The following is a 21,413-nucleotide window of genomic DNA, read 5'->3' on the forward strand; positions in this document are numbered from 1 at the left end:
AAATACATACATATATATGTATATACAGACATAGACTTACATATATGTATATATGTTGTATTCTGAGTTTATATGCATGTGTGTATCTCTATGGATAAACTTTGTATTCCAAAATTCTCTTCTACTGTTGTAAATATAGTTGTACCTTTGAATTTATTTTATTTCCTGGACTGCTATGAATAGGGTGAGAGAAAGTGGCACCACCAAAGAAGAGAGGAGAGCAAAGAGGAGTCACGTTTGGAAAGGAATTCCAAAGGACTTCCTTAGTTCTCTTGAGAGGAGTTAGCAAAGATGTATCATAGTGGAGTGGAGCTTACTGCTCCATATAGTCACAACCCTTTTAGTGTGAATCAGTTTACTGACGCGCTTTCCTTTGTGACCTGGACTAAAGACGCACCAGGGAAACTAAACCTCAAAGGGCTTGTAGGGGAGCAGAATTTGCTACCCCAAATTTATCTCTTTGGCTTGATTATTTTTAAGAACAAAAGACTCAGGAAGAAAGTTTGACCTCCCCACTACCTGCCTAAAAGAATTTAAGATAGAAGGCCTGTTCCAGGAAGGAGCTCTCACCATAGATGACTATAGTATCATATGAACTAGGTGTGGTAGACAGGGAGGAGCCTAGTAAGGCCCATTTGATCCAAGTCCTCTCCAAGTCTCCTTGTCTGTGCAAGGCATGGCAAATATTTGTTTACCAGACATTTGCTTTTCCATCTCCATGTGAATTGCCTTCCTCCCCTTTGAAGTCCCAAACCACTGCCCCCAACATCCTCCTTTGTCTTTAGCTGAAGATGGTATTTAAGGTGGTGGCTTCAGCCTCTTTGGTGAGTTACTCAGTTTCCCTGGTTTCTCCCATGTGTATATGTTATTAAACTTGTTTGATTTTCTCCTGTAATTCTGTCTCATGTCAATTTAATTCTTAGACCAGCCAGAAGAACCCAGAAGGGTAGAGGAATATTTCTTCCTCCTCTGCAGACTAGAGAGGGATGAAGGGTCTTGTTGAGGTACCAAGAGAGCGTACAGCGCTGCTAGTCTTGGAGAAAAATGAGCAGTTTTGAGGCTCCTATGAGGCCAAATGCATGAACAAAGGCATCAAGATCTTATCATTTCCATCATATCAAATCCACACTTATTCAGACATTTTCAAATGAAAAATGGAATTGTTAATAAACTTTCTCTCACTAATATTATAGAAATGTCTGAGGACTTATAAAACAATAATTTTGCCCAAGACGCCATTTAAAATAATTTTTAAAATATAAATTTACCTGAAAATAATTCTCAATTTCCTTTGAAAGAAACTGATAGAAAAGCCCTTTTTCAGTACGTTCAATTAAGCGATCATGAAACACTCGGGTGGCTTCATGAACAAAGTACAGAGCAGCCATCTCTTTGGAGTTAATAACAGCCTTGTCAGCTTGCAGCAATCCTAGGAGAAGCTATCAGGGATTTAAAAATAACATTTTTTTTTTTAACATTAGCAGGGTAGTATGGGAAGTAAAGGCTCAATTTTTGCAGGTTTATGTTTCCATAAAAATAGAAGCAATTATCCAAGGTAAGGATTGTCAATTTGTACAAGTGATAATCTGGATTTTTCATGAGATGGGCAAATAAGTCAGGGAAAACTGGCATAACATCACCCCTAGAGGAAGAGGGTTTAAGGACTCCTCAGCCACATCTAGTGAAGCTCTTGCTAGGATGGGAAGCCATGAGTCTTGACTATGGTGCTGATGTGGAGGCTGGGGGTTGTTGGTGATACAGAGCTGCTTCGTAATGCTGATATGTTCTAAGCTTCTTACTTTGGATTAAAAAAACTTATAACCCATTTCGAACATTGTATGTGATATTTTGGGCTAAAGTTCCATGGCAAGGAGAGAAAGATCGAATTCAAAAATTGTTTTTTTTTAGCATTTTAATTCTGAAAATTATTTGACCAAGGCTGTAACTAAATCAGCCCTGTTGGCAACATTCTTTGGTGTAAAAAGCAAGACTTGTTGTGACTTGTGAAAATTCAAGCATGTTTATGAAATGCATACATGCTTTCATTTTATGAGAGCTGCAATAAAATCACAGGAATAAAGCAAAACCAAAGTCTATGTTAAAACCTTGTCACTTCTTTCCCTGCTGAGGATCTTAGCCAATATTCTAACAGTCTTAGTGGTTTCATCATTGAATTCTCTGCATGGAATTATATTAACAATTCTTTTTAACTGGCTCATGGGATAAGCTGTTAATAAATAGCGAAACTAATCAATTTTTTTCCTCTTTTAACAATTTAATGTTGATAGTATCAATGAGTAGGTAAATGAAAAGAGACAGAGAGAGAGAAAGAGGGAGTCAATTCAGTAAAATTACATTTCCTCAACTTAAATTTTAAAATCAAGCTAGAGAATGAATTGTAAAACAAACCTTAAACATATCTCGAAGATTAAACATGTAGTGACATTTCGTTGGAGTTGGTAACATACTCTCACGTACTTGATAGTATACAGCTAGAGAACAAGATGTTATTTGATCTCTACTTTTCTGAACATCGGATGTGAAGTTATTAACGGAGAAATACATTCCCAAATGAGCCTTTAAAAAGAAATTTTATAATTTAGTTTGCCAAAAATTTTAAGCACAGATTATTTCTAGCTAATCTCTACTAAAAAGGAGATGTGTGTGCTATAATGGAGGATTAATTTCATTTAAAATGTTAGTAATTAGAATCCATTTTAGACAGATGGCAGGCTAGTAAAGACACTCTGGGTGTTGCAAACTGGGGAAAATTCCAATTGGTCCTAGTTTGGTGAATGATCGAGAGGTATGTGTTACATGTTCTCTGGGGACAATTTATGCCCCACCTGTGTGTATACCAGGTGTGCTGAGAATTCCTCCATCTCCTCACTCCCCAGTAGATGTTACCAGAAGAAATATAAAGTGATAGAACCATCAGCTCAGTTTGGATTGGTATATGTATATATATTCTTCTACATCAGGTTTTCTTTGAGGTGTGGATTATTGATCACCTGCAGAATTACCAAGTGCTTTTTGAAAAATGGATTTTAGAAATTAATCTTTAAATTTTATGTTATAAAGAAGAAAAACATGTGATTAGTTTTGAAGAATTTAGTAATCGTCTATAAGATTTTCCTACTCAAACTAGATTTCAAGTTGAGCCATTTTTCTAACAAGATACTTCAGAACTTTTTCTCTCATTATTTTTCATTCTGTAAGGAAATGAAAAGAACAAATTAACACTAGCAAAAATCCAGTGTGCTTGTTAATAATGCAGATTCCTGGGCTCCATCCCAGATATATTGGATTAGCATCTCTGAGAATAAAGTCTTGGGATCTACATTTTAAACATGCATTAAACATGCCCCACATATGTTTCCTGTGTACACTAAATTATATTTTTTATATTTAGAGACAAGATATAACAATAGGCCAGAAATTATAGGAGGAGATAAAATCCACCCTCTTAAGAGAATTTTTCTTCAATATTAGTGGTTTTAACTTCTTACCTTTCCTCTTATACTATGGAATTAAAAGTTTTTTTCAGTAGAAAATGAACTAGATGCATTACCTGGAAAATAGTATGTAAGGCACTTTGTGGAGGGTGAGGCAAGACGAGAATGGAAAAATGTTTGAGGAGACGTGGGCTAATATTTCTCCTCCCAACTGGAGGAACACAAGCTGCAACTAGAGAGAAATCTTGAATATTCTGTGGGAAGAGTAAAAAGGAGGAGTAACTAAATATATCTGTAGAAAGTGAAATATATACCCATTTCCCAGCCTCAAATGGACAAAAGATTTTAAAATGTTTAGTCAAAAAGATTAAGATGATTATTTACTGCAAAACAAAAATTATGAGGGTAACAGAAATCTATCTTCTTAGAAGTAACCCATCCTAAAATGAAATTTCAAGACATGTTACTTCTGGGAGACTTTCTAAATGTCATCAGGAAATAGCCTGTTTTTAAAAAAGCAATCACTGGAAAATAAGCAATATGTTATTGGGGCTAGCAAAGTGGACTCTGGTGATAAGTGAGAAATGAGGAGAAAAAGCCTGGTGAATGTGTCTCCAGACAGCCAGAATTGGCTTGGAGTGAGAAGATGCTTGACTGTTTACATGTTAATAGCCATTGACATATTGAGATATTAACAACATCACAGCACTGTAGAGGTGGGTGGAATCATACGATAGTCTAGTCTACTCACAATTGGGCTGCTTTTAACAGCTTTGTTCCTGCATATGCCCATGTCCAAGGCCACAGAAATCCCATAAAAGGCCTGCCTCACTATTTTCTTGACAGTTCAAGGAACTTCACCACGTCGTGCATTCTAGACTCATCTCTTGCTTTCTCTTTTTTCCTAGTCTACTGGGTTCTCCCTGGATGGGCTGCATCCAGATTCTTCTCTCTGCCTTGGGTTGATGGTTGGTTCAGACAGTCTGACTGGTGACTGAGCTGACACCACTCATCAGCCACTGTGCTGTGTTATCCAGGATCCTGGGCCCAAGTTTGTCTGAGACATGAAACTGTAATGCAACCACCACATTTTACAGTTGAGGAACCAAGGCCCAGAAAATAAAGTCAGTTCTGAAATACTGGGCTTGTGATTTCCAGAGAAGAAATCAAATAAGGAGAAAAGAGCATTTATTTTTTTTAAAAATGAAGCCATTCTGATTTGGTCCAATGTAATTGAACAAAATAATTGCACAGAAATGTCGCCCTGGGAATTTTTTTGACTTTGCAATACTTCTGAAAATCCTTGATTTATGTTCTTGAAAATAAAGATGCAGAGTAGTCTTACATAGACATTAAAGATGTATTTGTTAGGCCACATTTCATTAGCTTTTCTCATATGCAGTAACTGTTCATGCATTGAAAAATGTGATTAACTATTGATGCACTTAACAGTAGTGAGCATTATTTGACTCAGAAACTAAACCTATAAGACATACTTGCAATTTTTACTAAGATTTAATCCTACCAAAAGTAGAATTTCGATGAACCCAAGGACCTGTGCTAAATGGCAAAGATGTAATTGGCATGGTTAAATTAGGGTCTCAACTTTGCTCTACGTGTCCGTCTGACTAGACTTTATAAATTTCTCACTTAATTCACTCAACATTGTTTAAATCTTAATTTATCATTAAGTAACAATATTTAATGTGAACAAAATCTTAGTATATACTGTACCTTCCATGCAATTTTTTTAGTATCATAAACTCCTCCCAAATCGAATAATTGTCTGATTAATTCCAGGGGTGGCTGTGCTCCATACATATCTGATTCTGGGATATTCAGATCATCAATAAATATTACAATCTCAAGGAAGACAAAAGGTTTTAAAATGTATTAATTAGTACTGCCTTTCTTTAAATTATAAATTAAGAATATTAATTATGCTATGGCATAAGAACTAAATTATATGTAATGACATGTCTGTTTTTTTATTAAAAGGTAGCAGACCAAATTCTATTTTGAAGATATTATTTTGCAAAACAATGTTTTCAAAATAGCAGAAACTCTACTCACTATAAACCTACAATAACTATGTCTAATAATAGAAATGTATTTGATGCTGGATAAAGTAATCTAATTGTGGCTATTACAAAGGAATATGGTTTGTGTTCATTCAAAATTTACTTATTGAGTGCCTACCATTGGTAAGGCACTGTTTTAGGTATTTATTTCATATGTACCCTGGTTTAGGAATAAGACTGTCAACTGGAACTAGACTTTTAAAATTCTGCTGCAAATGCTGTTGTCATGAACAACGAGCAGAGAATTCAGACACATTTCCAATTTTTAAACTTGTGTTACTTTCCACTTTGGAAAACATTATGCTCTGAAGTGCACTGATTGTAATCTCTGTGTGCATTAGCCCCTTTAGATTGTATTTATTTTTGTAAGACAAGTAAAAATTTAAAAAACACAAATAGTCATTTATTTTGAATTACCTAATTTGTAACTGTCAACATCATTTTTTTAGTAAGACACTCAACTGCCCCGCTTTTGTATCACAAACTGGATGATTACAGACAAACTGGTTTGACTGAAATTTCTCTTGCTGGCATTTTTCACCTGTGTGATTAGATTGACCAATTATCATCCTTTTCACAATCCCAAAAATGCACCCAATTAGGCAAAGGCCCACCAACTTTATCCAAATCTTCAGTTAAAATCAAGGAAATCTGAAGCAAACCATTAAAAGCTCTTGAAATTGACAGCTGCAGGGGTTAAACCCAGAGACTGCTAAGGAACCCATGTCACTTTCTTATCAATGAATCCTGCAACTCTCTGGACGCTGAGCTTATTTTATGGCACTGAACTGCAATCACTGATTGTAAATTTTAATTGTGACACAGAGTTTAGTCCAACAAATGGACAGTTAATGTCCCAGGCAGAGAGAGCGTAAGAAGCAGGAACACCCAACACCAGTTCAAGAAAGTAGGAGTTGTCCGAGTGATAACAAGGCTGTTCTCTTGATACATTTCCCTGAGGCTGTGGACACCACAAGTTTCTCTTCCTCTTAGAGTTCCAAGCCATGGTCTCAGGAAGAAAATGTGGTAAAATATTCAGTAACAAAACAATTGGCATCTAACTCATTTTCCAGTCTTCTAATCTGCTCATGTTTAATTCAGATTCCAGTAGATTCTTTTGGCTTTAGTAATTCTGAATCAGTACAATTCATCATGTTGGAAACTGAAGTATATTGATTTGAAGACCAAAGTTGCCATCATAAAGTACATTTTCTAGTAATGCTCAGGAGTGTATGTTACACCTATCTTTTTTTGTTTACTCGTATTAATTAAAAGAAATCACTTTATCACTTGGGTAGTATAAGCAGATTAGTCAACAGGTACTGGAGGTGTTTTACCTTGTTGTTTTTTGGTGCTCCAAGAGTGTCTTTAGTTCTTCTTACTAACTTTTTAAGGATCAGCTCCTTGGCTTTGGCAGCTGTCATACTGATGCTAAAATTTATTGTAGAGATTGTAATTCCTTTACTATTATTTTTAAATGAACTTTCATCAGTTCTAACTTCTGGCTTTTTAGTAGTCTTATCTATGATGCCAAGTACGGACAGAAAAACAAATTTAGAACACTTTAAGAATATTTTTGCTTTACTTTAAGGTGTTAAGAAATATGAAAATTACATTATTTTACCATATCGTTGTCATTTTCAAGAAATTACTCTGAGGACAATTCAATGACAGAAGGAATACCAACTTTGAAATGTTTCCAAGTATTTCCTTACTTTTACATGGTAAACAGTGTCTCTTTGCCACCATAGCCAAATGCAACAGTATGAAAGCTCAAAGAACCCTCTGTTCGTTTATGCGCAATAGACACGTATAACTTTTTATGCTTTAAAAATATTTAGATTTGCAATATGCTACATTTACAATGAAATTACCCATGAAAGAGCTAAAATCAGCATGTAGGCGTGTCCACCAAAGGCATTGGAATTAGGACACATTCCCTGGGCAAAGATCATCCAGAAGCGTTATTTGGGATGGTACTGTAGCAAATGCAAAAGTAAAAACAACAAGAAAAACTCTTCTGGAGGAATCTTGCGGCCAGGCTCCCTCTCCTATTCTACAGCTGTCTCTGGGCCACCCCATCTTTTCCTCTTCAGAAGTGGAGTTACTGCTTCCCAAACTACTAAGTCAGAATTTTCAAGGATGAGGCTCCTGGAGCTCCACGTGTTTCTACTGTAAGCCTGATTCGAGAACTCCTACAGAATCATAACTCGTCTATTGCATTATTTCTGAAAGCGTTAAAGAAGAGTGTAGACAGATATTGCCTTTAGTTACTTCTAGACTTAGTCTAAGTTTCCACTGATAAGCCAGAGTATCCACTTTCTGTAAGCAGATGTGATACTCCTCTACCATAACCATTCCAGGTTTTGAGCAGAGCAGAACAGTCTGAGAGGGTAGAGAATATTTTCCAGGACTTTTTTTTTCAAACTACCAATTGAAATTTTCATTCTGAGATTTCCGACAGTATGAAACGACTTGCATTTGGTAGAGATAGGAAGCTTTTGAAACTACTGTAATACCTACCTAGACTTGTGGTTGCTGTCTTTTGATTTTCAGAAAACAAGATGCTGATATTCTGTTTCAGTCTGTTGGAATAAAATGTTTCAAGGATTCAAAATTAGCTTATTTACCATAGTAGCCGTATGAACAAAATATAATGAAAGTATCAGTGTGTGGTTGATTTTACTTCTATCTCCTACAAGGAGACAAATATTTTTTTTCCTGTTCACACTTTTACAGATAAAACTAGTGTCACCATTAGACCTGATACCCAAATTTAACAAAATATGGGCTTACTCTAAAAAACAAACTGGGCAAATTCTTAGGATCTCAGTCTATTGGGTATCTTCTATGGATAGTAAGCCATTAACTCACTTGTTCCTTTATAAAATGCCTTTTGCCTTATGGATCACTCAACAAAAGCCCTATTCACCTTTATTTTGGTCTCGTCTGCAGGTGTTTCTTTCTCTTACATTATCTTTCTTTATTGTTAAAATCAGTTTAAATATTGAACATACAGTAAAATTTATTTTTTTCAGACTCCATTATTTATTATTATAATAATTTAGATAAGAAACAATTCAATTGTATTAAATATTTCAAAAATTATTTCTTTAATTCTTAAGGCCTTATTTAAGTGTAGTAGGATTCTATTCCAAAATCATTAGTATAAGATGTGAATGATGGTGGCTTGGACTAAAAGTGGCATTGAGGGGCTGGCCCCGTGGCGTAGTGGTTGAGTTTGGCGCACTCTGCTTTGGTGGCCCAGGGTTTTCGGGTTTGGATCCCTGGTGTGGACCTGACCACTCGTCATCCATGCTGTGGTGGCAACCCACATACAAAAAATGGAGGAAGATTGGCACGAGTGTTAGCTCAGAGGTAATCTTCCTCAAGCAAAAATAAAAAGTGGCATTGAAAAGAGAAAAGTTGAGGAATTCAAGATGTATTGTGAAGATAGAACAGACTTGAGTAGTAGAAGATTGCTTGTGGGGCAGGGGAAAATGAGGGCACAGGGATTGGGATGCGTCAGATGGACTATTGGAGATGGGCTGGTGAGAGCAAAGAAAGGAATTCAAGGATGATTCCTAGATTTCAGGCTTGAATAACTGGGTCTCATTTATTGTAATGAGAAACACTGGAGGAAGAATAGGTTTGGAAGAGTAATCAAGGGTTATGTTTTAGCTATGTTAATGTTGGGATGTTCATGAGATATCCAAGAATATACGTGACATAGGCAGTTGGATATGAGTCTAATGATTAGAGGAAAGGGCCTGATGTGGGCCTCTCCACAATTCCATCTTCTTATTCAATTCAAACAACAGCAGGCTTCTCTAATCTTTTAATTAGAATTAGAATTAACCTTAAAAATTTGCACTTTTTATTTGCACAATTTAGATTTCTTTTTCATTCTTTTTTTTTTCTTCAGGAAAGGACAGAATGACAGAGACAAAGTTCTTTGTAAAGAATATTTTTATATTTGATAAGAAGAAAATATATTTCTAGTGCAAGAAAACCAATTATATGCAACACTTTATATGTTTTAGGTGCATTTTTCCAGGAAGGAAAAGAGTGTATAGCTGCACTTTGTTATGTTAAAAAAAACTTGAGATTTTAAATTTAGTTATATTTAAAATAAGTGTAAGAATTTCTCATTTAAGGGAATTAAGCTAGTTGCAAATATTTTGGAACTTCTCTTTGAAAAATTCTCAGTTTTACATAAGTTTTCTTTTTAAAACAAGGCACATTTATATTTTAAAGCAAACATTTCTTTTATCAGACAAATCAAATTTAGAGTTTAATATATACAACCTTGATTTTTTAATTTCATTGTATAATAGAATTTCTCCTAAAATTGACCCGTATTTCACATCGAATGCTCCTGAGCCCTCCAACTTTTCAAGCATTTGATTAATGGCAGTGGTTTTCCCAACACCAGAGTCTCCTAAGGGAAAAAAAATACTTTAGATTAGATTTATATGCAAGAAAGTGAATAGATGCAAACATATTAAAATGAACCAATAACATTTTCTTTCACTTGAAAATTTCATTAAAAGTATGTTTTTGCTCTTTTCTTTTTCACAAATGCGGTTAACAGTGGGTAAACCAGGGAGGTAATATGAAAACCTCTCAAATTATTTGAATGATTTACATCTCGTACAAAAGGATAGATTAGGAATTAATCATTACTTTTATCTGATGTTCATTTAAGCCTATTATAAATATTTTTGCTTATAGCACAGCAGAACTACTATATGAAATTAATTTCCCTAAAAATTTTTGCCATTACAATCTGGGGGAGAAATTTGATGATTAACTCCCTACTGCAGCAGAACAGGAAATCATGAATTTATAATTCCCCAAATATTAAGTAAAAATAAGAATTTTCTTAGACCAAATTGGAGGCAAGGTGTGGGTTATCTGAGAGTTCTGACTTCATTTTGCCTGCATACTTTGAGTATGGAACTCAGAAAGAGACACTATTGCCTCCAGTGAAAGGCAACACAACTTAGAGGGCGAGAAAAGGCAAGTGAATGGGTTCAAATAAATGTTAAGGAGATGTATCCAATTAGTCCTTTGATAATGAGAAGAGACTGAAAAATTTAAATATTGGGCTGAGGAATTATGTGTTAATTTTTTTTTTTTTTTTTTGGTTAGGAAGGTCAGCCCTGAGCTAACATCCGTTGCCAATCCTCCTTTTATTTTTTTTATTGTTTTTGCTGAGGAAGATTGGCCCTGGGCTAACATCCGTGCCCATCTTCCTCTACTTTATATGGGACACCATCATAGCATGGCTTGACAAGCGGTGCGTTGGTGTGCGGCCAGGATCCAAACCTGCGAACCCTGGGCTGCCAAGGCAGAGTGCGTGCACTTAACCGCTACACCACCAGGCCGGCCCTGTGTCAAATTTTTTTAATCAGGCAATATCTTTTTATTTTTTCCTTGCATGCAGTTATGCGAGTAAATGTAATTAAACCAATCAATGTTACTACCATCAGTGGCCCTCCAAGGACTTCAGCCCACAGGCTATGGAGGCCATACATACATTAATCTAATAGTTCTACTCCTGGAATTTGTCTTGAAGGTAATGACATTAAGATGAAAAAGATTTATAATGTCCTATATTGGTAAACGTGGGGAAATGGGCATTCATATACTGTTGGTAAGAATACATACTGACGTAGTCACTAACGCTTTTTGGGGCCTATTTTGTCCCACTTATAAAATAAAATAGTTAGATTAAATAATTACTAAGCCTCTTCCTAATTCTGCAATTCTCCTTCTCTAAATATTTTTAATACCTGTGAGAAGTACAGGGCAGGAATTCTTTAAAAGGAGGCTCATGAGAAAAGAAAGGCACGTTGTGTCTCTGGTAGCAGTATGATTAATGTTCTCTCCATATTCTGGTATCTTCAAGAGGTTTTCATCTGATCCTTGAGGATCGGCTAGTATTGAAGTTCCTAAGTTGAAATTTAAAGAAAGGTTTCAAATGACCTATAAATAAATGTTAACCTAATCTTTTAGGTAGTAAATACTGTCTGTACATTATAAAGCAATTCAAACATATATAGATAAGCCAAATTTTTGCAAGTGCCTGGGGGTCTCTGCTTGATCTTGGAAATTGTCTCTTTCATACTCACAGCTTGTGAACTCACCACACACATTCCTAAGTCCACTACAGGCAAACACTCTGACTTTCCTACCACCAAACCTACTAATCTGCCCTCGTATGCAATGCAAGTGTCTCCTCCAACTTCCCTCCAGTAAAAATGAAGAAAGGAGCTCTCTGCCAAAGCCTCCTGCACTCATCTTTCAAGAACTTCACTTCTTTGGTAATTCTTCTCCCCCACCATTTTCTATCTCTTCCTTTCTATTGGAATTTTCCATTCTACAAACACACATGTGCTAGTATCTCTAATCTTTTTATTGGTTGAACCATGTGAAACTGACATTTTTGTTAGTAAAAACCAGTTGAACACAGGCAATTTTACATGAAATAAAACACACACACAACACTCCCCAAACTAAAACAATCTCCCTTGATACCACAGTTTCCTATAAATATTATCCCAATTCTTTCCCCCATTACACAGCCAAACTCTCAAAAGGGTTAAATACAACATAGTCTCACGTCCTCATCTTTTACTCCCTCTTTTTTTAATCAAAAATTAATTGAATAGCTAATATCACGTGGTACACAATTCAAAAGTACGTAAAGGTATGCAATGAACAGTTAGTTTCTCTCTCATCCCTATATCCTAGTCACCTAGTTCCCATACTGTGTATACTGTTCTGCAATTTTTAAAAATTTAGTGAATTTTAGAGATCCTTCTATACCAGTAAAGACTTTTTTCTGATTATTATTATTCCACTTAATGAATGTACCATAAATTTTTTACCAGTGCTCCAGTGATGAATATTTATGGTGTTTCCAATCTTTTGCTATTACAAATAAAGCTGAGTTTATGTAATATACACATGTCATTTTGCACACATGTGGAATAATTTCTTTTAAATAGAGTTGCTGGATCACTTTAAACTGGCATATGATTTATACTTTTGATATATATTGACAAATTGTCCTCCAATGTTTGGAAGTCTTTGAGTCCTCTTACCTTTGCCAAAGCTATCAAACTTTTTGATCCTTGTCAGTATGATAGGCGAAAAATTGCGTCTAATTCTAGTTTGGTTTTCATTTCTCATATTATGAGTCAACTCTTTTTATATTTCAGAGCTATTTCTTTTTCTGTGAACTCTTTATTCATATTCTTTATCTATTATTTCATAGAATGGGTAACTGGTTTTTTACTTTGATTTGTAGGAGCTGCTTATACATTAAAGAAATTAGCTCTTTGTGGTATGACTTTACTTATTACCAGTTTTATGTAGATGATATTCAGCTCTGTTTTCTTCTTGGCTCGTAGAAGTCGTGTCATATTTAGAAAGGTCTTCCTCATTCCAAGATGATTTAGACATTCTCATACAATTTCTTCTAATACTTTTATGTTTTTTTATAAAACATTTTATTTTTTTGATTCATCTGTTAGCTGGTTGAACTAATACCATTTATTGACTAATCTACTCCCCACGGTGATTTGAAATGCTATCTTTTGTTATTTGCTAAATTTCTGAATGTGTTTGTCTTTATTCCTGGACACTCTTTTTCATTGATCTTTCTGGTTTTTTTATTTCTCAGTACTATGATTATTACATTCGGTTGAGCTAGTCTGTCCTCATTATTTTCTGGCTGTTCTTACTTGTTTGACTTTTCTATATGGAATTTGGAATAAGCTTCTCTAGTCCCCACCCTGCCTATTTTTATTTTATTTATTTTTGTTTATATTTTATTTATATATATTTTGCTTATACATTTTGGTTATTTGTATTTTATACTATATTTATATTTTGTTTATATATGTTTATTGGGATTATTTTTACTTTATGGATTAATTTAGCAAGAATTAACATCTTTATGATGTTGGGTCTTCTTATACAAAAACATGGCAAGCTTTTTTGTTAGCATGTCTGAGAAGTGCTTTCAAGTTTTCTTCCTGTTGATTTTCCATATTTCTTGTTAGGCTTAGTCTTAAATATTCCATCATTTTTTTTTGGTTTTGTTTTTGCCATTATAAACAAGATTTTTTCTTTCATTTTTATCTTATAACTTGTTATTTGTTTGTGTATATGAAGAATATTGATTTCTATATGTATTTCGTATTTAGAGATATAACTAAATTCTCTAATCATTTATAGTAGTTTTTAAGTTGATCCTTGAGTTTTTCAGATGTTTTATTCTAACATCTGCAACTAATGAAAATTTAACCCCCTCCTTTCCAAATTTTATATCTCTAATTTTTTCTCTTTTCTAATTGCATTGGCTAGTATCTCCAGAACAGGATTAAATTAAAATATTGAGTTTTAATGGTAATACTTCGTGTTTCCCCATTAAGTATGATTTTGCTGCTGTTGTTGAGTTCTTAACTTCTGTTATATTTTTCATTTCTAGAAGGTATATTTGGTTCATTTTCAAATGGGCTGTATCACTTTTTTTATAGTTTATCACTCTTTTTAGGTATTTTCCAGCTTACTTTTTATTTCTTTAAATACAGTGAGCATGACTATTTTAGAATATGCACCTAATAATTCCAATCATTCAAGTTTTGTTAATTTGTAGCTGTAATCTTGTTTCTACTAATTATCTTTAACAGATTAATATATTTGAATAAATATTTTTTAGAGATAACATAAGGCTTAGGATAACAGTACCATTCTATGGAAAGTATATCTAATGGTTTCTTACCAGATGCTTAGAGATTAATCAGGGATTACCTTAATTCTCATTTAAGATTTGAAGTTCCTTAAACCACTCAGGATGGTGTACCTGGGCTCAGGTTATTTGTACCTCGACATGTTCATCTTTACACAGAGGAGGAAGCCCTTCATCGTTGCCGATTAAATTATATGTGTATGTGTGTGTGAGAAAGAGTGGAGGAAAGCGAGCTTTGAATTTTGTCCTGCTTGACCCTTGAATAGCCAAACTAACTGATTCAATGACTTGACTGGTTCTATCAAAATTACATATGATTAGTGGTTCCAGTTCAAGATGGTGACATAGGAGGCTCTAGAACTCCCTTCTCCTACAGGTACACTGAATATACAGCCACATACAGAACAATTCCCTCTGAAAGAAATCCAGAAACTAGTTGAGTGACTTGTATACACTGGGTGAATGAGAAAAACCCACATTGAAATGGGTCACCAGTATCTCCCTGAAAGGAGCTTGTGCACATGTCTGGTACTTGGCTTCTGTAGTTGCTACCTAGAGGACACGTCCTTTGATAGCCTGGCTCTGGTGGCCAGAGGGGCTTGTGTTCACAGGTTCAATGGGACTGTAGTAAACAAAGAAACAGTTTTTTTAAAACAATTTTATTTATTTATTTTTTCCCCCAAAGACCCAGTAGATAGTTGTATGTCATAGCTGCACATCCTTCTAGTTGTTGTATGTGGGACACCGCCTCAGCATGGCCAGAGAAGCGGTGCATTGGTGCACGCCCGGGATCCGAACCCGGGCCACCAGCAGCAGAGCGCGCGCACTTAACTGCTAAGCCACAGGGCTGGCCCCAAAGAAACAGTTTTAAACCAGCTATACCCCCAGGGCTCAACACCAAGGCAGTAGACAGAAATGCCCATCTTCCAGGTTTTCCTTGAAAGAGGTCAATTTGCATATCTTAAAAGCTACAGCCTGAGGGTCAGCCTTCTAATTTAACACACATCTAGGGGCTGAGTCCATTCTTGCCAGAGACCAGGGAGGCTGGTGGCACAGTCTCTGCGTTCTCCCTCTGGCTTGATCCAGGTTGCCGGTATTTCCCTGGGAGGAGACAGAGCACAAGTCTGGTGCCCCAGATTTTGCACCTGCCACTCAGGGGACACACCCCAATCTGCCTGACTCTGGTGGCCAGAGGGGCTGGTCTTCGTGGATCCCAAAGGACTGTCACAAACAAAGAAACAGTTGTTAACTGGCCATCCCCCAGGGCTTAGTGCAGAGGTAGCAGACAGAAATGCCCACCTCCCATCTTTCCCTGAAAGATGTCTATTGGCATACTTTAAAAGCAGCTGCCTGAGGGTCCAGCTTCCAATCAGCCTGTATCTAGGTCTGACAGAGATCTCTCCCTTTGGGACACTGACAGGTCTTGGCATACCCTTAACTGCTGGAAGTCACTAAAACCAAAGAAGGCTGCTTGGACAATCACAAAGGTTTGAGAGACAAGAAAAAGCTAGGGCCAGACTGAACGACAAGTTTCATCACCTACATGAGACCACTCCCTCAAGACTAGGAGAGGTGGCTCTTCTATCTAATGCATAGAAACCAACACAGAGAGTAAAGGAAAATGGGGATCAGGGGAATATGCTCCCAATGAAAGAACAAGATAAAACAGCAGAAACAGACCTTAATGAAATGGAGGTAAGTGATTACCTGACAGAGAGTTCAAAATAGTGGTCATAAAGATGCTCACCAAGGTCAGGAGAACAATAGATGAACAAAGTGAGAATTTCAACAAAGAGATAAAAAATAAAAGAAAGTGCCAAACAGAAATAACAGAGCTGAAGAATATAATAACTGAACTGAAAATTTCAATAGAGGGGTTCAACAGCAGACTAGGTGAAGTGTAAGAAAGGATCAGTAAACTCAAAGACATGGCAGAGGAATTCATCCAATCAGAGCAGTAAAAGAAAAAAATAATGAAGAAGAGTGAAGATAGTTAAGGGACGTAAGGGACACCATCAGGCAGACCAATATTCACATTATAGGGGTCCCAGAGAGGAAGAGAGAGAAAAAGTGGCAGAAAGCTAATTCAAAGAAATAATGGCTGAAAACTTCCCTAACCTGGAGAAAGAAACATATGTCCAGATCCAGAAAGCCCAGAAGTTTGCAAATAAGATGAATCCAATGAACCATCCAAGACGCATTATAATTAAATTGTCAAAAGTGAAAGACAAGGAAAGAATCTTAAAAGCAGCAAGAGAAAAACAACTTGTTACATACAAGGGAATCCTCATAAGACCATCACAGGTTTTTCAGCAGAAACTTTGCAGGCCAAAGGAAGTGGCACAATATATTCAAAGTGCTGAAAGAAAAAGCCTGCCAACCATGTATACTCTACCTAGCAAAACTATCCTTCAGAATTGAAAAAGAGACAAAGAATTCTCCAGACAAGCAAAAGCTAAAGGAATTCATTACCATTAGACCAGGCTTACATGAAATGTTAAAGAGATTTCTCCAAGGTGAAATGACAGGATGCTAATTAGTAACAGGAAAACATTTGAAAGAATAAATCTCACTGGTAAAGGTAAATGAAGAGTTAAATTCAGAATACTCTGATGTTGTAATCATGGTGGGTAGATCACTTATAAATCTAGCATGAAAGTTAAAAGACAAAAGTAGTAAAAATACTATAACTACAATAATTTATTAATGGATACACAGACAAAAAGATGTATATTGTGACATCAAAAACATAAAACATGGGAGGGAGATTAAGAACACAGAGCTTTAGTATGCATTTGAACTTAAATTGTTATTAGCTTAAAATATACTCTTATAAATATAAGATGTTTTATATGTCTCATGGTAACCACAAAGCAAAAATCTATAATAGATACACAAAAGAGAAAGAGAAAGAAATTTCAGCATACCACTACAGAAAATCATCAAATCACAAAGAGAGCAAGAAAAGAAGAAAGGAATGAAAGAATAAAAAACAGCCAGAAAACAATTAACAAAATGGCAATAAATACACACCTATCAATAATCACTTTAAGTGTAAATGGAATATATTACCCAATCAAAAGACATAGTGTGGCTGAATGGATTAAAAAAACAAGACCCAACTATGTACTGTCTACAAGAGACTCACTTCAGCTTTAAGGACATAAAGAGACTGAAAGTGAAGGAAGGGAAAAAGATATTCCATATGAATGGAAACCAAAATAAATCAGGGGCAGTTATACTCATATCGGACAAAATAGACTTTAAGCCAAAGACTGTAACAAGAGACAAAGATGTCATGACATAATGATAAAGGGGTCGATCCAATAAGAGGATATAATATTTATAAATATTTATGCACTCAACATAAGAGCACTTAAATATAAAGCAAATATTAACAGACCTGAAAGGACAAGTAGACAGCAATATAATAACAGTGGGGGACTTCAAAACTCTACTTTCAACAATGGATAAATCATTCAGACAGAAAATCAATAAGGAAACAGTGGACTTAAACTACACATTGGACCAGATGGATCTAATAGACATTTACAGAACATTCCATCCAAAAGCAGAAGAATACACATTCTTCTCAAGCCCACATGGAACATTCTCCAAGATAGATCATATGTTACATCACAATAAAAGTCTTAATAAACTTAAGAAGACTGAAATCATATCAAGCATCTTTTCCAACCACAGTGGTATGAAACCAGAAATCAATTACAAAAAGAAAATTGAAAAAATTCACAAACTGTGGTGATTAAACAACATGGGTCAAAGAAGAAATCAAAAGAGAAATTAAAAAAAATGTCTTGAGATAAATGAAAATGGAAATACAATATACCAAAACTTATGTGTTGGAGCAAAAACAGTCCTAAGAGAGAAGTTTGTAGCAATAAAAACCTACATTAAGAAATGATCTTAAAAGTTCTCATCACAAGAAAAAAAATTGTAACTATGTGCGGTAATGGATGTTAACTAGACTTATTGTAGTGATCATTTTGCAATACATAGAAATATCAAATCAAGCTATATACCTGAAACTAATATAATGTTATATGTCAATTATATCTCAACTAAAAAAAAAGAAAGAAACAAGAACAACCTCAAAGATTGTTTAACCTAAATTTACACCTTAGGGAACTAGAAAAAGGAGAACAAATTAGGCCCAAAGTCAGTAGAAGGAAGGAAATAACAAAGATCAGAATAGAAAAAAATGAAATAGAGACTAAAAAGATAGTAGAAAAGAACAACGAACCTAAGAGCTGGTTCTTTGAAAAGATAAAATAGATAGACCTTTAGCTAGATTTATCAAGGAAAAGAGAGAGAGCTCAAATAAATAAAATTAGAAATGAAAAAGAGACATTACAACGGATACCAAAAAATACAAAGGATCAAAAGAGACCACTCTGAACAATTTATATGCCAATGAATTGGACATCCTAGAAGAAATGGATAAATTTCTAGAAACATACAACCTAAAAACATCAAATCACAAAGCAATAGAAAATCTGAACTGACCAATAATGAATAAGGAGATTGAATTGGTAACCAAAAAATTCCTAACAAACAAAAGTACAGAACAGATGGCTTCAGTGGTGAATTCTACCAAACATTTAAAGAAGAATTAATGCTAATTCTCCTGAAACTCTCCCAAAACATAGAAGAGGAGGGAACACTTTCAAACTCATTTTATGAGACCAGCATTACCCTAATACCAAAACCAAGCAAGGATACTACAAAAAAAGAAAACTACAAGCCAATATCACTGATGAATACAGACGCAAAATCTTCAACAAAATATTAACAAACCGAATTCAGCAGTATATTAAAAGGATCATACACCATGATCAAGTGGGATTTATTCCAGGGAGGCAAAGATGTTTCATGTCTGCAGATCAATCAGTGTGACACGTCACATTAACAATGTGAAGGATAAAAGTCATATGATCATCTTAATAAATGCAGAAAAAGCATTTGACAAAATTCAACATACTTTCCCAGTAAAAACTCTCACAAACTGGGTATTAGAAGGAATGTACCTAACTATAATAAAAGCCATATATGACAAGCCTATAGCCAACATCATACTCAATGGTGAAAAGCCAAAAAATTTTCCTCTAAGATCAGGAACAAAACAAGGATGCCCAAACTTACCACTTTTATTCAACGTAGAATTGGAAGTCCTGGTCAGAGCAATTAGGCAAGAAAATATAACAAAAGGCATCCAAATTGGAAAAGAACTATAAGTGTCACTATTTGCAGATAATTAATATTATATATAAAACTCTAAAGATTCAACCAAAAAACTGTTAGAAGTAATTAATGAATTCAGTAAAGTTGCAAGATACAAAATCAATATACAAAAATCAGTTGCATTTCTATACCCTAACAATGAACCACCTGAAAAAGAAATTAAGAAAACAATCCCATTTACAATTGAATCAAAAAGAAAATGTGGTATATATATTATTCAGCCATAAAAAAGAAAATCCTACCATCTGTGACAACAAGATGGACCTCGAGGGCATTATGCTAAGTGAAATAAGTCAGACTGAGAAAGACAAATATTGTATGATCTCACTTATATGTGGAATTTTAAACAGAAAATAAAAAACTGAACTTACAGATACAGAGAACAGACTGGTGGTTGCCAGAGGTGGGGAGGTTGGGGGTTGGGAAAATGGGTGAAGATGGTCAAAAGGCACAAACTTCCAGTTATAAGATAAATAAGTTCTGGGAATGTAATGTACAGCATGGTGACTATAGTTAACAATACTGTATTGTACATTTGAAAGTTGCTAAGAGAGTAGATAACTAAATAACTAAACTTGTGTAATCATTTTGCAATAAAGAGATATATCAAATCACTATGTTGTACACCTTAAACTAATATAATATTATATCTCAATAAAACTGGCAAAAAAAATAAATAGATACTATGCATCTGATTCAGGAAAACAAATTACACATGATGCTTTTAATGTTGTACCCTTGATAAGCCCTATAAAGTATTATTTTTAGCACTATTAGTTGTGGATTGAATATTATTACATCACATTTAAACTCTTCAAACATTATTAGAAATCTAAATAAAATATAACTTCTTAATCTGCAAGCAAAATGTTTCCTTTCAATAACCACTCCATCATGATCGTGGGAAAGAGCATTCTGTGTCATGGTCTGTCACATCACTACTCAATATTGGGATTTATATATCAACATCTTACAACCCTTTGAGAATTCCGGTTTCAGGAGAGGGGGTTTCAGGTCTCTTTCCTTTCAATCCATTACATATGCAAACGACCACATCCAAAGGTGATGTCTAAGCATAGTTCTGACTACTCTATTCTTTGTTTTCTATACTCAGTCCATTTTCCACCCTTATCCAAATTTAAAGGAGGCTACCATGGGGCCATCTGAAACAACAGGTTTGGTGGGAAGGCAACACCTCAATCTGATCTTCGTTGTTGAGCTGGCTCCTGTCTAGCAGAGTATTTATAGTGAGGCTCTTGAGAAAAACTTAAGGCCATAGTTTTGTCTTCTGATGTTTAGGAGACAGAAATGGTTAACATTTTGAAAACTATGAGAGCTCAATTTACTGGACTCCCAAATTAGATTGTAGGCTTAAAGTAGAGAAAGGCTCTCTTACCAGAGCTATTATTTTTCATCTTTGCTTACAAACTGGTTAGTTTTTAATTTAAAGTTCATCTCTCCCTTATAGGACTTCAGTAAAAGTGGCAAAAAATCCACACCAAGATTTTGACTTTCCAGCCACTTTCCCTAGAGTTACTGGCTTGGTGAGCCTGTAGCTTGCTCCCAAGATATCTCAGGTGACACTTTTGCCAAATGGTTAGCCACGGCATAACAAGGGTCATCAGCATTCGAGCCTTCAACCTTGAGTCTTCACCGCCACTGTATGACTTTAAGTCAATGTCAGGTATTTTAGGATTTTTTTTTTTTATGTCACTGCCTTATTTCTAGGTACTAAAATCTGTATTAATTATGATACAAGTTCTGTCTGCTCTAGCAAAGACCCAAATATAACAATGGCTCTTAAAAGCTGGAATTTTATTCTTCTCTTATACAATAGTCCAGGGCTTAATTATC

General features: G+C 35.1%; 1 protein-coding gene across 1 annotated transcript in view; it reads right to left on the reverse strand.

Moving 5' to 3' along the window:
* The window catches only part of DNAH14 (dynein axonemal heavy chain 14), a 344,464-nt gene that overhangs the window by 142,946 nt on the left and 180,105 nt on the right, over nt 1–21,413 (reverse strand). Inside the window, exons 44-51 of the mRNA XM_058533894.1 lie at nt 11,335–11,493; nt 9,842–9,977; nt 8,060–8,121; nt 6,874–7,058; nt 5,190–5,318; nt 3,572–3,709; nt 2,410–2,577; nt 1,269–1,439 (exon numbers count right to left, since the gene is read on the reverse strand). Coding sequence (XP_058389877.1) covers nt 1,269–1,439; nt 2,410–2,577; nt 3,572–3,709; nt 5,190–5,318; nt 6,874–7,058; nt 8,060–8,121; nt 9,842–9,977; nt 11,335–11,493 — 1,148 coding nt within the window. The remainder of the gene's footprint in view (nt 1–1,268; nt 1,440–2,409; nt 2,578–3,571; nt 3,710–5,189; nt 5,319–6,873; nt 7,059–8,059; nt 8,122–9,841; nt 9,978–11,334; nt 11,494–21,413) is intronic.

The sequence above is a fragment of the Diceros bicornis genome, chromosome 38 (assembly GCF_020826845.1).
Source record: "Diceros bicornis minor isolate mBicDic1 chromosome 38, mDicBic1.mat.cur, whole genome shotgun sequence".
NCBI classification, from domain to species: domain Eukaryota; kingdom Metazoa; phylum Chordata; class Mammalia; order Perissodactyla; family Rhinocerotidae; genus Diceros; species Diceros bicornis.